We start from the raw sequence: 15,011 nt of genomic DNA on the forward strand, positions 1-15,011 counted from the left end.
TACATGCAAAGTTTTGTGGTATTTTCTTTAATAATCTGATTCATTAGCATTTTAAAGCTTGCAGGTTATAAATTTTTTTAAATTTGCTCCTAATCCTCTAGAGGAAAGTTTGTCAATTATTTTCTCTTTTCACTATGTACGAAGTATTAATTAATCTGGAGCTTGCTGATGCCTGGGGGCCACAATTATAAAATGTTACTTTAATTTCATTAGGCCTGGTTTATTTCTAAATATTACCCAGCCCCTTTTCTATATGTAACACTTCTTATGTTTATCTTCAACAGTTTAGCAGAAATGATTAGGTTTTAATACATTTTTCACTGTGTAATTGAAATAATATTTTTCAAAAATCAAAATTTTTATGAATAAGAAGATTTGTTTCAACCATCATTGTGCCTTTTCTTTATAGTACCATTCTTCTAAATAGTTCTAACTGCATGTCTTATAGATTTCATCTATTATTAACTAGAAAGGGGGAAAATGTTGTTTTCATTTTAAAAATGATATAACTTTAGTCTACTCCCCAAAGTGTGGGATTGTCGAAGATATTCTTTAGTTTTATGGCAAAGAGCTATAGCGATTTGAATATTACTTGTTTAATCAGAATTATGTACTTGAAGAGAAAATAATATGCCTTCCTGATATAAACACTCATCTTTTTGGTCTTTCACTACTTAATTAGCTGATAAATTTTTGGAAAGAGAAAAGATTTCACCATGTAAAGCATATACTAAAACCAACATGTGTTTTCTATGTAGTCTCATTGACCAATATTTTTATTTCATATTAATTTAATTTTTACTCATTTCTATTTATTACTTGACATTCACAAGTATGCATCAGAGACTGCAGAGGATATAAAGATAAACTAACGTATTTTCCTACAGTCAATAAACTTCTGATCCAATATTATGATTCAATTCATCTTTCTCTCTTAACACTTCTGCTAAACTCTTCATGACTCGGCTCCAACTCATCTCATCCTCTCATATTCATCTCACTGTTCCCAAGCCCTCTGTGTTACATTTGTATCGAGATACATTTATGAAAATAATCCATATTCTCTAACCACTTTGCTTTTGAATATGTCTACAATTCTTCTCCCCAGAGTGCTTTTTTGAGTTCCTATTATATGTAAAGCACTCTACTAGATGTCCGGCACCTAAAAATGCCTTAGACAAACTTCCCTGCGTAAGAATCTGACAAGAAATTCAAAGGTACCTTTCCTTTATATAGATCTGCAAAATGAGCAATTCTCTTTAAAATAAATCTGAATAGAAATAAAGAATTGGGACAAAACCAAACTAGGGTAGGTACAGACTGAAAACAAATAATTGAGAGGAGGAATACAAGAATTAATGATCTGGAAAACCTATGTGTGTTTAGAGTAGCTCTTGATTTCTTTCTCAAGGATTCCTTTATAGCACGGAGCTGCCAGTCTGATCAGCAGGATCCTTGTGTCCACTCACCAGCAGTCAGAGTAAAGGATTAGCATGGCTTGATTACTGTATGACTTCACCATGTTGTAAGCCCATATGGCATCTTCCTTTGATCACTACCGTGAACCCTGAAGATAGTGCCTGACACAGAGCAGGCACACTCATGTATACTTGATGAATAAATAACAGCTGAAGAATCCAAATAATTGGAATTTAAATTCATTCTAGAAAAAAGGTACAACGCTCATGGAAAAGCATTTTGGTAAGAATGTGTGACTAATTTGAAGAATTGCCGGTATTGAAAGTTTGAGCCAAAACATTATGTGTCTAATTAGGGTCAAATGGCAGTTAAATCTTTAAAGGATGTCGAAACACAGAGGCTTTATGTAGCATGTTGAATAATCAGAAGGTCATCTCAAGGACAATGTTGTGATTGAAGAATATTAAATCGTATGTGACATGGTCTGATTGGCTCCTTTAAAAGATTCTAGAGGAGATACACAGACGATTGAGGAGATAAGGCAGGGGAAACAGTGAGGAAGGTGCTATAGTTATATCTGAGAAATAAGTATTATTTTAAAATAATGAGGGTACTGATGAAAAAAAGAAAGTAAACTACATAAGATTTGGGTTTAGATGATGCTGGGACTTGGGAAGAAGAGATTCTAGGGTGAACCTCAAATTCTGACTTGGTGACCTATTGCCATTCATCAGATCAGAAGGTGTAAATGGAGAAAGAGTCTGAGGATGCAAAGGTGATGAGTTACACTTTTGATATGTGAGTTTGAGTTGTCTGTGAGATATAGAATTGGAAAAGTCAACCAAACAGTACAGTGCAGAATAGGACTGTTAGGTGAGAAGTCTCAGCTGGAGATGTATAGTTGAGAATAATCATTGAGAGTTGAAATCCTGGAAACCATCCAGGTAGAATGAGTGGAATGAGAAGAGAGGAAGCTTAAAAAGTGAGCTCAACTTTGTTTGTGTGTTTTTGTTTGTTCGTTTGTTTTTTGAGATGGAGTCTTGCTCTGTTGCCGGGCTGGAGTGCAATGGCGTGATCTCAGCTCACTGCAATTTCTGTCTCCCGGGTTCAAGGGATTCTCCCTCAGTCTCCCTCCCAAGTAGCTGGGACTGCAGGTGTGTGCCACTACACCCGGCTAATTTTTTGTATTTTAGTAGAGGCGGGGTTTCACCATGTTGGCTAGGATGGTCTCAATCTCCTGACCTCATGATCCACCTGCCTCGGCCTCCCAAAGTGCTAATTACAGGCATGAGCCACTGCACCTGGCCAAAAAATGAACTCAACTTTTAAGGGGCAGATAAGATCAAGGAACTTCCAAAGGAGACTGAGAAGAGGCCACTCAAAGACAAACATGCAAAGATGAAAAGCGATGGTACATATACACCATGGAATATTACACAGCCATCCAAAACGATGAGTTCATGTCCTTTGTAGGGACATGGATGAATCTGGAAACCATCATTCTCAGCAAACTGACACAAGAGCAGAAAATCAAACACCGCATGTTCTCACTCATAGGCGGGTGTTGATCAATGAGAACACATGGACAAAGGGAGGGGAGCACTACACACTGGGGTCCGTTGGGGGGAAATGGGGGAGGGATGGGGGTGGGGAGGTGGAAAGAGATAGCATGGGGAGAAATGACAGATACAGGCGAGGGGACGGAAGGCAGAAAACCACACTGCTATGTGTGTACCTATGCAACAATCTTGCATGCTCCTCACATGTACCCCAAAACCTAAAATGCAATAAAAAAATAAAAATAATAAAAATAAACAAAAGTGAGGGTAAAATTGCTCTTAAATAGCAGAGCCAAAGACATTTTTTTAAATTCAAATCAATACTCTAATTCCTAATAATAGGTGTGGAAAATTCATTGACTGATTGAAGAGTTACAATTATTCCTTACAAATTCAAAGGATGGTACAGTTTTAAGAATTATAAAAATCACTTTGTTAAATGATGACTATAGTTAAAAACTGAAGCAAATGTATATGTGAAGGATGGGATAAAAATTTCAAAAAGCAAAACTTAAAAAGAATAAATTCAGGATATAATTACTTAATACTTAAACTCTTAATCCCTGCCAGGAAATGAGGTTTTTTGGATCAGAGAACAGATAAATTATTTACTTACATAGCAAACTTAGCATTTGTTCCTCCTTCCCCAGTCCCCAGTGGGGGGCCTAATGAGAGCCAGACTTACCCTGTGTATACACGGGTTTGTACCACAGGAGAGGAGCTTGGAAATTATGTGTCTCAGAACTCATACCGTGCAGCTGAGCCAGCTGCCTGCCTTTCCCCTGGAGAAGAAAAGAGAACGACTCTTTAACTTTCTAAAGTAAATAAATTGTCTCTGGGGAGGCAAAGGTCCCTAGGTTTATTATTCTGAGAGTGTAAGCACATAGCTTCTGGGAAGATGATCCTAAGTTTCTCAGGAGGTCTCCATCTTTAACTTCCAAAGGTTGTTTGCCATTCAAACATCCTTTAACTCAGATGCCAGCAATGTTTTGCTTAAAGCCTTGATCTTGCATAAAGGGAATATATTCCTGTAGCATTGTTTCCTGGCCACGACTACAAGAGCTAGACTCTGAAATCAACTTGAATAATCATACTGGGGCAGAATCTGTGAAAATTGAAAACTTTGCTCTTACAACATTTTTTTTTTTTTTTTTTTTTTTTTTGAGTCTCGCTGAGATAGTTTACCAAGAAGGGCTCTTTTCACAGTAGGTCCATAGCAGAGCTTGACCCAGTCATGACGTGATGGTGGATCCACATCCAGCTGACCTGCATGTGAAACTTAGAACAATGCACAGCATCTTTCCTAGATTTGAAGGACTTTTAAAGCTTTGACAACATATAATCTCTATCCATTCCTAGCCTCAGACACCCCAGACAGAATTAATCACTTCCTTTTCTCTATTCCCACAGCACTTTGTGTTAATCTCCTAGAGCATTTTTATTACCATTAGTTGTGCCTATCAGCCTCACTGGACTATGAATACTTGACAGGAGAAAATATTTCTTGAGCACCCACGATATTCAGGGCATTATGTTAAATGTTGTAAGAAGTTCAAGAAAATGATTGCATTCTTAAGAATACTTCTTGTTTCTTTTTTGTATGTTTTGAAATGTAGTCCTAAGCTATATTAGGTTAAAAAGAGAGAGAAATAGAATTAGCTATGAACACAGGGGGATATTTATCAACTATAAATATTTATGAGCTAATTCTATAGTTGATAACATTAGCTATCAACTATAGGGGGACAGCTATCAATATTTATGGACTGAAATATGTGTGTCTTTTAAGAGAGAAGTAAGGAAAGGAAGGAAAATGTGATGTTGGTCTTTAAAGGAAAAGGTGACATCATACATAGCAAGACTAAAAGGAGAGAATTAGGTAGTGTTTAGTATCCAAGTTTCACTCTGATATTTGTCATAATGAATGAGAAAAACATCTTAACTTTGTTTTTACATCTTCAGTAATTAGCTATTTTATGCGGAAGCTATGTGTGGGAATGTTCAAGAACATTTATCGGGATTTAAAAATAGAAAATAATTTTCTTCTAGTTCAAACTTGATTGTTTTACACTGCCAGTCAAGCAAGAGTCTGAGTGTTGAGTAAGATCAGGAGCCTATAATGCATTTTCTCCCCAGAGAGATTAAAAAAGTACTATCTATGAGTTTCAAGGAGAGTTAATTGATTCACATCTGTAAAGGTCTTTGACGTAAAATGTGTTATTAAAAGAATCAAAATATTCTATGGGACTCAGAGTTCCACTAACTTTCTTTCCATTGGAAAAATATCTTGGTTGTCTAGACGTATTTTTCAGTTATGTGTAGGAAGCAAATAATTTATTGTTCAGTTCAAATACAGATTTAATTGCAGATTTTCATACTACAATATTTCAAAGAGCATATTTGACCCTTTTTTAAAAGGATACAAATTTACACAGTTAAATTTTATTTTGTTCTTTATATGTTTCAATATCAGGATAATTCAAATCTGACATTTTAATTAATCTGCTTGCTTTTCAAATAATTGCTTGTCAAAGTTTAAAGTACCAAATTTTTATTCTCAAATCACATCTTTTACCTACTTAAAGAATGTTCAGATAAAGGTTATATTTCCTACATATAAAATGTAAAAAATTAGCAATTCAATGACTGCTGGGATGATTTCTAAGTTAGGTTGTATTTACATTTAGGACATAGCAGAAAGGAAGTACTGATGGTTTTCGCCCATATTGGTCATTTCTGTTTCCATAGCAACAGATCACTACTTCTACTCATTCATATGTAATTTGTATCCTACATGTATTCTCCAGAATAGGCAAGTGTGTTCAAAAATCATAAACAAGGTCATCAATTATTTTGTTCAAAATTTAATAGTTTTCCTTTATGATGCAGTTTTCTTTGTCATCATATTTATACCTTTCCCCATTATAAACTCAGATAGGGTTTCTTTTTCTGGATATAACAGTATCCTTTTCTTTTTAAAAACAGTTCAATTAGAAAATTAAAAGACTCATGTAATTAACATGCTAACAAAAACTACACTTGATAAGGACAGACCTGGAGACCTGGAGGTCGATTACAGTTCATAAGTTATGATTTAGTAAACCCTTATTTTTGTGTGGATTAATATCACTGCTAGCATCATAAATGACATCAGCTTCTAGGCAGTAGGTGATTGTGCTGAGTCAACCTGGAAAAGCACTTTGACCTTGATATATTTATATACGTGTGTTTGTTTTACTTTCCCTTTGTTTCTCTGTTTTCTCCAGTACAGTGCCCTTAATCCACGAGAATCATGGGACATGTGGCATCCCACGCTGGTGGCAGAGGCTTTATTTGCTATTGCAAACATCTTTAGTTCTCTGCGTCTGATCTCATTGTTTACTGCAAATTCTCACCTGGGACCTCTGCAAATATCTCTGGGAAGAATGCTCCTGGACATTTTGAAGTTTCTATTCATATACTGCCTTGTGTTGCTAGCATTTGCAAATGGCCTGAATCAATTGTACTTCTATTATGAAGAAACGAAAGGGTTAACCTGCAAAGGCATACGATGTGAAAAGCAGAATAATGCATTTTCAACGTAAGTCTAATAGACATTTCTACTGGTAATGTTGTACATTTAGAGTGCACCACATCACAAACTTGAAAAACCTATGACAAATGGTTGTAAAGAAAATGGGGAATTAAAATTATGCTTAAGGCAGAAAACAGAATTAACGTGGCTTTGAGTAGAAATGAAAACTTCTGACAGGAAAATAAATACCTGGCACATTTATTTTTAATTTTAGTAAAATCATCTTTCCTTCTAAATGACTTCATGAAAAAGAAAGCAGTAGTTACTATATTTTTAGATGTACAATAAAAAAGGTAAACTATGTACTATGAAAGTTTACAAGTACATTAAAAGATAGAACATATGTAAAACCACTCATGTTGGAAAATTCAAGTAGGTTTCAGCATTTCCTCATTTGTTTCCGAGGTACCATGATGCATGAAGTCCATTCATGTATCTCTTTTCGTTCTCTAGTTGCCTACACAAAAATGTAACCATCTAAAAATAGTGCAAATGGAAATCCAAGATTAATCTAGCCATTATTATCATGCACTCAAAACTCTTTGTGCCCTTACACCTGAATGAGCTAATAGGCAGTGTCAATTGTCAACTCTCAGTAATATTCATAACGCTTTTGCTAACAGCACAGCTTCATGAGCACTGTGTTTGATGGTCACACAGCTCTCAGGCCATTCCTCTCTATATCTTTCCCTTTTCTTTTTAACCATGACAAACAGATGGTTGATAAGCAGATGAAGTAATAAGAGAAGTGATTTTCCTCCGCACCGTAAGCATGTGTGAATACACTGTCATTTTGTAGATGATTTTAAAAGTCATACGTTATTCATGAGCCATCATAGAATTGTGTATACTAGGAGAGGACGGTAATTTCTCAAGTTAGAGAAAATCAATAATCTCTCATAAACAAAATCACTTACAGCTAAAATGCTTTTGTTGTTTTAATTCTACATCTGTTTTATCTTAGCCTCAATATTTAAGGCTTCATTTTAATAATTCATCATCTTTGTTTTTGCACATAATTTTTAAATCTTAGCCATTGATGCCTCATTAGTTTCAGAAATAGATTTATACAACCATGGATCTTAAGCACAAAATTCTTTTATCTTCTCTCAATCATTTCATCTTGTTTTTTTTTTTTTTTTAAATGAAATCTCTATCTGTTGCCCAGCAGTGCAATGGTGTGCTCTTGGCTCACTGCAGCCCAATAGCTTCCACTCCTGTTTCTCTCATTCCTTCATCCAAGTAACCCTAAAAGAAGCTTACACAAGACATCTTGTTTTCTCACCTCTCACTCAGACTTTATCCAATTACAATTTGGCTTCTCTTTCCATCATTCCACTGAAACTGCTCTAAAAATCATCATCTAGAGCCTTCTTGTCACTACTACCTATGGATACTTTCCTGCTTACATTTTACATATTGTGTCTGCTTCATTTTATCTTGTTTAACACTTCATTTGGGAAACCCTGCCCCCTGTATTATTATTTTTCTCACTTCAAATCCTACTTCTCTAGCCTTTCTGACTTCACTCTGATAATTTTTTATTTTCATTACTGCTTTTAAATAGTGGCATGTCTTGGCATACTAACCTGAGACCTTCTGAACAGTACCCTTGTGAAAACTCATCTATGCTTTTGGATTTGGCTCTATATGTCTAAGATATAACTTCCATATTTATATTACTAGCATCAACTTCTATCCTCAGGTTGCACAATATATTCAGCTGTCTACTGGACACCTCTCTCTACATGTCTGCTGAAGACTTAAATTCAATCAAAGAGAATTTAATAGTTTCTCTAAAACATATTCTTCCTCCTGCTTAACTCCTTTTCTTAGTCAACATCACCACAATCCTGTATTCTCCTCATCCCTTCCATATTATCTTGGCATTGTCTCCCTTGCTCTCCACCCATGCCCAAATCTAGGTATCCCTGCCCCTGGTATCTGCCTTATTTCATGTATCTTCCATTCTGCTTCCTGAATTATCTTTCTAAACCAAATCTGATGCTCCCCTGTTTAAAGTGTCAAAATGGTTCCCCGTTTCTTACAGGATACTGCCACATTCTTTAGCTTGATATTTTAGGTCCTTCATTGGTCTGCCTGTCCCCTGCCTCCTGTCTTAGTCCATTTTTGTTGCTATGAAGAAATACCCGGGACTGGGTAATTTATAAAGAAAAGAGGTTTATTTGGCTCATGGTTCTGCACACTGCATAAAAAGCACAGCATTAACATCTGCTTCTGGTGATGGTCTCATGAAGCTTCCACTCATGTTGCAAGGTGAAGGGAAGCAGGCATCACATGGTCAAGAGGAAGGAAGCCAGGGTCTTTTCAACAGTAAGCTCTTGTGAGAACTAATAGCGTGAGAACTCACTAATCACCCCTAGGATAACACTAAGCCAGCAACCCAAAATCCACCCCCATTATTTGCACACATCCCTCTGAGGCCCACTTTCAACATCAGAGATGACATTTCAACTTGACATTTGAAGGAGATGAACATCCTCTGTATCACTTCCTTTTCTTGTTTCATCTTTCAATCCCCCAGAAACACTTTACTCTTCAATATTTCCTGATGAATTATAAATATAAATCTCCAAATATGTTATTTCCTTCTCTTATTCCAGAATGTCCTTATTCTGCCCTTCCATTTGGCAATTTTTTCCCCCAAATCCTACCTCAGATATCTTTACCGGACGGCCTTTTCTGGTCTCCTCCCTGGCTGTGAACGCCCAGTGTCAGCCTGTGATCCATGTTCTTCTACGTGTCTTCATATAGTTTCCCTCCAATGAATGGACATTTCCTCTTTCTCCTTTCCAGTCATCTTCTCATTATCCTGAGAAGAACTACATGCTATTAAAAGACACAGAATGCTTAGTTGTTGAAACCATTCTATGTGCAATTTTAAGCTATTAATCCCTGGTAAGTTACTCTCTTCTGAAAAGAAGGGCACAGGCTTTGTGACAGGTTTTGTCTCATTAAGCAAAGCCCTTTTATATTTGTTGCAGCTGTATTTCTAATGGTTGGAACTGGCCAGTTGGAGTCATATATTATTTTAATACTACATTTTTGCTTATAAACTAAAGGTAAAATATTCAGATGAATTTTGTATTAATTTATGTTTGCTCATTGTTTTAGTCCCATGGGATAGAAGAAAACTTCAACTGTGGAATACATTACTTTTTTAGACGTTCAATTTTTCTGGCTGTAAATATGCAATCAGGGAAACAAGCTAATTTTCTAAAGTAGCTGTTGAGGAATATATTCAGAGTAACAGACAAAATGTTATCATTAGGAAGGCAGGACCTCAATCCACCCACACAGACCTTCAGGGTTTAGTCTTCAACTCAGGTTTTGTCTAAGTGTCACTGAATTAAATTGTGGCATTATGTTGGAGAGTTTTCAGTTCATAACTTACCACAGAACAAGAAAAATTATTAGTCACACAAAGGCATTCTAAAATGTGATGCTTTAAGTAATGATCCTTCAATTTATGGGCAATGTTGGTATCAGTAGATTTGAGAATCACTAATGAGAAAAAACATTTCTAGAAGCAATGGCTTTGAAATGTTAACCTAGATTGATTTTTCTTAATCCACCTAATATCTGAACAATTCACTGAGAAATACTTTAAGACCAAGGTCTTAATTCCTCTGAGAAGTAAATATATTTTAGTTGAGTGGAACTAGTCTTCAAATCTCACCACTGACTTATTCCACTGAAAGAAGAAAAATAAAAAAAAAGAAAGAATCCATATATAATCATAAAATGTCACTATATTTAGAATTTTCCCCTCTAATTTTTTTAAACATCAATAAATAATTTGCCAAAGTGTTTATTACTGTTATTAATGTTTCCTAAAATTAGTAGGTATTATGTAGACAGAAGCAAATATGTACGTTTCAAAATAATGAGCCATTTATTCTGCATCATTGTTTTTATTTGAAAAAGAAACTGTTAGGGGATTTGTGTGGTAACATTTTATATGATTTATTATATAACTTATAATATTTAACTTATAACTTTCCTTAAATTGCTATTCATGTCAGGAAAAAACCATCTGATTTTTATGTGTATACTCACTGTGAGAATATACACCATTAGGAAAGAAAAAATACAGTTAATTCACATTAAATCCAAAGGACCCTATGATTAATTTTAGAAATTGTCTTTAAAGTTACTAAAAATAAAGAATTCATGGCCATGGGCCAAATTTACTTTTTCCTGAGAAATTTTCAAAGGATAGCTTTAGTGGCCTTTGTCTAGGACCAATGAGTCAATTTAATTCTCTCTGTTGTTGTTGGAATCTGGCATCGGGGTTTTCCTTTAAGAATACGTGACCACTTCCTCGCAGAATGCACAGCATTCCGTTTAAGAATCACAGTCTGGCTAAAGTTAATCAGATCAGTGTCCTTTTACTTCACAACAATCTGTTCTATCGTTCAAAAGCTCTAGAAAATAAACAGTTACATTTTATATCTAAAAATTAGTTGCTCGATTAAAAAATTTTTTTCACCTTTTTAAAAAAGCAGTTTACATCCTGAATGCCAACTAAGGCATATTTAATTAGAATCTCCTGGTTATATGCACAAGAATTCATGGCTTATTTCAAGTAACCGGCATTTTGTCATAAAAATTATGCACAGAATTATAGCCCTTCAGTCTTCTGAGTAAGCGTTTGTCTTTGCAAGGGCAGAAGCTAGAGCAAGCCCTAGCTTTAGGAAGAGCAGGCATTGACATAGTGCTGGGCTATGGGATTGTTACTCTGTGTATCAGCATTAAGGTGAGTCAGCTACTTCATCTATATTCTGAGTTTACTTATTGCCTGGCTTATTCATCCTCAATTCTCTGCTTCTTAGTCTGTGCTGTCTCAAACCTTTGGCATCCCATCATTCCGGTGATTCTAACTCCACATCATAACCCCTGTCATCTCAGCCCCTTTGGGCAATTATTTTGATATTTTTAAGGCAAATTTCTCTAGAAGGAATTCTGATCATTTTTGCCACAGGCCACTGGCCTTATATGAATTGTCTCTCCTTGAGTCACTTGACCATGACTGACTTAATCCATGAAGGTATTGGGTGAGGAGCTCCAGAGTCTTATCCAAGAACCACCTTTCCATAAAAGGGCATACAGAGAACAATGTCACTGGGGCTGGGAGTTGCCAGAAACCATAATTGGCTTGGTTCTGCAACACCATTCTAATCTAATGCTCATCTCCCTACAGATAGAAATCCTACCTCCTTATTCATCATGTGCATTATGAGAAGGTTTTTGTTTTATTTTTGTAATTTAAATACAGTCTCATTTTAATAATTCATCAAGGAGTATGAAAGCTCTATCATCATTTTATTGCATTATACTAATAGATTGTTATGATCCCTTTGAAACAAACAATTCTCCATTTGGGTTTATACAGTATACTCCTCAGCTTATTTCATTCTTTGGAGTAAGTTAAGGAGACTATTTGGCAGATCATCTGACATCAGGAGTTCAAGACCAGCCTGACCAACATGGCGAAACCCTGTCTCTACTAAAAATACAAAAGTTAGCCAGGTGTTGTGGTGCGCACCTGTAATCCCAGCTACTCAAGAGGCTGAGGCAGGAGAATCACTTGAACCTGTGAGGCAGGGGTTGCAGTGAGCCAAGATCACACCATTGCACTCCAGCCTGAGCAACAGAGCAAGACTCTCTGGCTCACAAAAAAAAAAAAAAAAAAAAAAAAAGAAAGAAAGAAAGAAACAGCCAGTGTTCATTCATTAGCTAGAATAAATAAAACGTTGCTTGAAATTAAAAAAAAAATCAAATTTTATTATCTAAGCATCTGAGACTCTTTGCCATCTTACAAGATGCATTATGTGCAATTTTAGTTGTAAACATGGAAATCTGTAGTAGTGATAATGTTCTTAATTCTCCTACAACCAAAGCAAAATCAGTAAAAGAGCAGACTTTTTAAAGCCTAAAATTTGCGATCTATCATTTATTAGCTGTTAGTGCCGTAGGACAGAGATTGACAAACAGTCTCTGAAAAGGAACAGATAGTAAATATTTTAGGTTTTCTCAGCCATATGTTCTCTGTTGCAAGTACTTTATTCTGCCATTGTAGCACAAAAGAAGCCACAGGGAATGCATAAATGAATGAGAATGGATGTGTTTCAATAAAATTTTATTTATGGATATGGAGATGTGAATTTTACATAGTTTTCATGTCACAAAATATCACTCTTTTGATTTTTGTCCCAACCATTTGAGAAAGTAAAAACCATTCTTCACTCAGTAGCCATGCAGAAACAGGCTCTGGGCCACATTTGCTTCTCTCTGCCCCAGGAAACTAAATTTAGCTTTCAAAGCTCTTGGGAAATTTAAGTACACTATTTCTACTAGTTTGAAAAAAAAAACAATTTTCTTTTAATTTTTTTATTGTTTAATTTTGTGGTTGCCCCAAAAGGTTATTTTACTGTTGATATTAATGTTTAAGTTAATTATATATACATAATAGTGCCATACTTTGTTGTTATATCTTATGTATAATGATTCTATTAATATAGCTATTAGTATCATTTCATCTTTATTCCAGGTTATTTGAGACACTCCAGTCCCTGTTTTGGTCAATATTTGGGCTCATCAATTTATATGTGACCAATGTCAAAGCACAGCATGAATTTACTGAGTTTGTTGGTGCCACCATGTTTGGGACATATAATGTCATCTCTCTGGTTGTTCTACTCAACATGTTAATCGCTATGATGAATAATTCTTACCAACTGATTGCTGTAAGTTGACCAGCTTTATTTTAATTCAATATTTCCCCTCAAATGTGTTGTTCTTAGCTGTACTCCATCTTCTTATCATAGGAATCTATAATTGGCTATTGATGAGACAGATAAAAATTATAAATGGTTTATTTGACATTTCTGAGCAGTATCACACTATGTGTGGCTATAAATTAATCTAATTTTGTCGTGTTATACATGATTACAGAGATAAACCAAATCCGTCTGGCCAGGCAGTCACTGGCTATGGGAAGTAGTAGGTGAGGTCTGACTTACAAACAAGCAGCTGATCTCTGTGCAGTGACCAATAGGTTTTGCCTCCTGTCTGTCCATTTAACCTACCATCCTAATATAAGCAAAGTCAAGCTATAGGGCAAGACACAAAACATAACCCTGAGAGGAGTCTGGGAAAGGAAGAAGCCACAGGATTTTCAGTTTCTTAACACTCAGGGAAAGCAACATATTAACAGAAGCAATGTTAAATTCTGTAGCATATTAAACAATACAATACGTATTTTTTTGAAACTTTGAAACCTAAGCAACTTAGCATAAGTTACTTATTTGTTCATTCAACACATACTTACTGGGTACATATTGTGTTGCCCAGTACTGTTCTGGACACCAGAAATATAGCAACGCACAAGAAAGACAAAGCTTGAACTGATCTTCTTGAACTTATCCACTAGTGATGTACGTCTATGACCACTAGCAATAGCAGCAAAGCAGACCTCTTAGTGGAATGAAATATAGTTAAGTCTTTCATATTTATACCTTAGACCAGTAGCATTTGATAAGCATAATTATAGTTTTCCCATTTTCTTCATATATAACGACATTTATGTTGTACCTTTGAATCTATAGTTAAACCTCTGAAGTGTTATTACTGTTTTTTTGTCAAGCAACACTCTGAATTTTACTTCACCTGTCTTTTGGGATGCAAATTTTTCTCATGAGACACTCATAACGGATGAAAAACTGCACAGAACGTGAGAATAGATGTTTTTTATCTATTCACAGATTAAAGTATTCCGAATGCAGAAATAATTCCTTTGGAAAATGTAGGTCCTAGGATTTGGGGGTAAATATCCAAATTTATGCATACTTTGATCTTCAGTTAAGCATCTTATGATTGGAAATTTTTATGGTCTCTAAATGTTTGTGTCAGAAGTTCTATATTCTCCTAATAACACATTTCCAAAATGTGGGCTCTGTTTTCCAGAACATCAGAAACAACAACAAAAAAAAATTAGAAGACCTCTAATTATCAAGCTAGATACAAGAAAGCTGCCAGCAATTTGGATCTTTTAAAACATTAAGTGTTCCAATTTCATCTAGAAGAAAAAACTATTTAAGAATATTATGACATTTTCTAATTGCTTCTTTGTGAGGTGTACTTTTCTAGGTAATTTCATTACAGAGATGAGAATCATCTTCAAACCTCAATTTCTACTTAGCCCAAACCCTAAGACTGTGGAGGGAAGAATAGGCATTGCAAACCCGAGACAGGTGTGGTTCCCAGGACTTCACACATGAAGCCTCCTTGGGACGTGAGCATACCAAGCATTTGCTTTCACCTGTCCCAGAATTCAGAACAGCAGATTTTACTCTGAGGTTTTCCTTTTTCTTTCTTTCTTTTTTTTTTTTTTCTTGTCTTGCTAACTGTAACTCAGAGCCTTAGGTAAAGCATGT

The 15,011-nt window shown here is 35.4% G+C and overlaps 1 protein-coding gene and 1 long non-coding RNA gene across 2 annotated transcripts in view; one reads left to right on the forward strand and one right to left on the reverse strand.

Annotated features, from left to right (window-relative positions):
• The window catches only part of LOC141581658 (uncharacterized), a 772,188-nt gene that overhangs the window by 224,961 nt on the left and 532,216 nt on the right, over positions 1–15,011 (reverse strand). Inside the window, exons 7-9 of the long non-coding RNA XR_012514424.1 lie at positions 13,311–13,417; positions 9,228–9,402; positions 3,664–3,760 (exon numbers count right to left, since the gene is read on the reverse strand). This is a non-coding gene — a long non-coding RNA (uncharacterized LOC141581658). The remainder of the gene's footprint in view (positions 1–3,663; positions 3,761–9,227; positions 9,403–13,310; positions 13,418–15,011) is intronic.
• Positions 1–15,011, forward strand: part of TRPC4 (transient receptor potential cation channel subfamily C member 4) — a 203,736-nt gene that overhangs the window by 169,505 nt on the left and 19,220 nt on the right. Inside the window, exons 6-7 of the mRNA XM_003934403.3 lie at positions 6,245–6,558; positions 13,127–13,322. Of these exons, the coding sequence (XP_003934452.1) occupies positions 6,245–6,558; positions 13,127–13,322 (510 nt within the window). The remainder of the gene's footprint in view (positions 1–6,244; positions 6,559–13,126; positions 13,323–15,011) is intronic.

This window comes from Saimiri boliviensis, chromosome 16, assembly GCF_048565385.1.
Source record: "Saimiri boliviensis isolate mSaiBol1 chromosome 16, mSaiBol1.pri, whole genome shotgun sequence".
Classification (NCBI taxonomy): Eukaryota; Metazoa; Chordata; class Mammalia; order Primates; family Cebidae; genus Saimiri; species Saimiri boliviensis.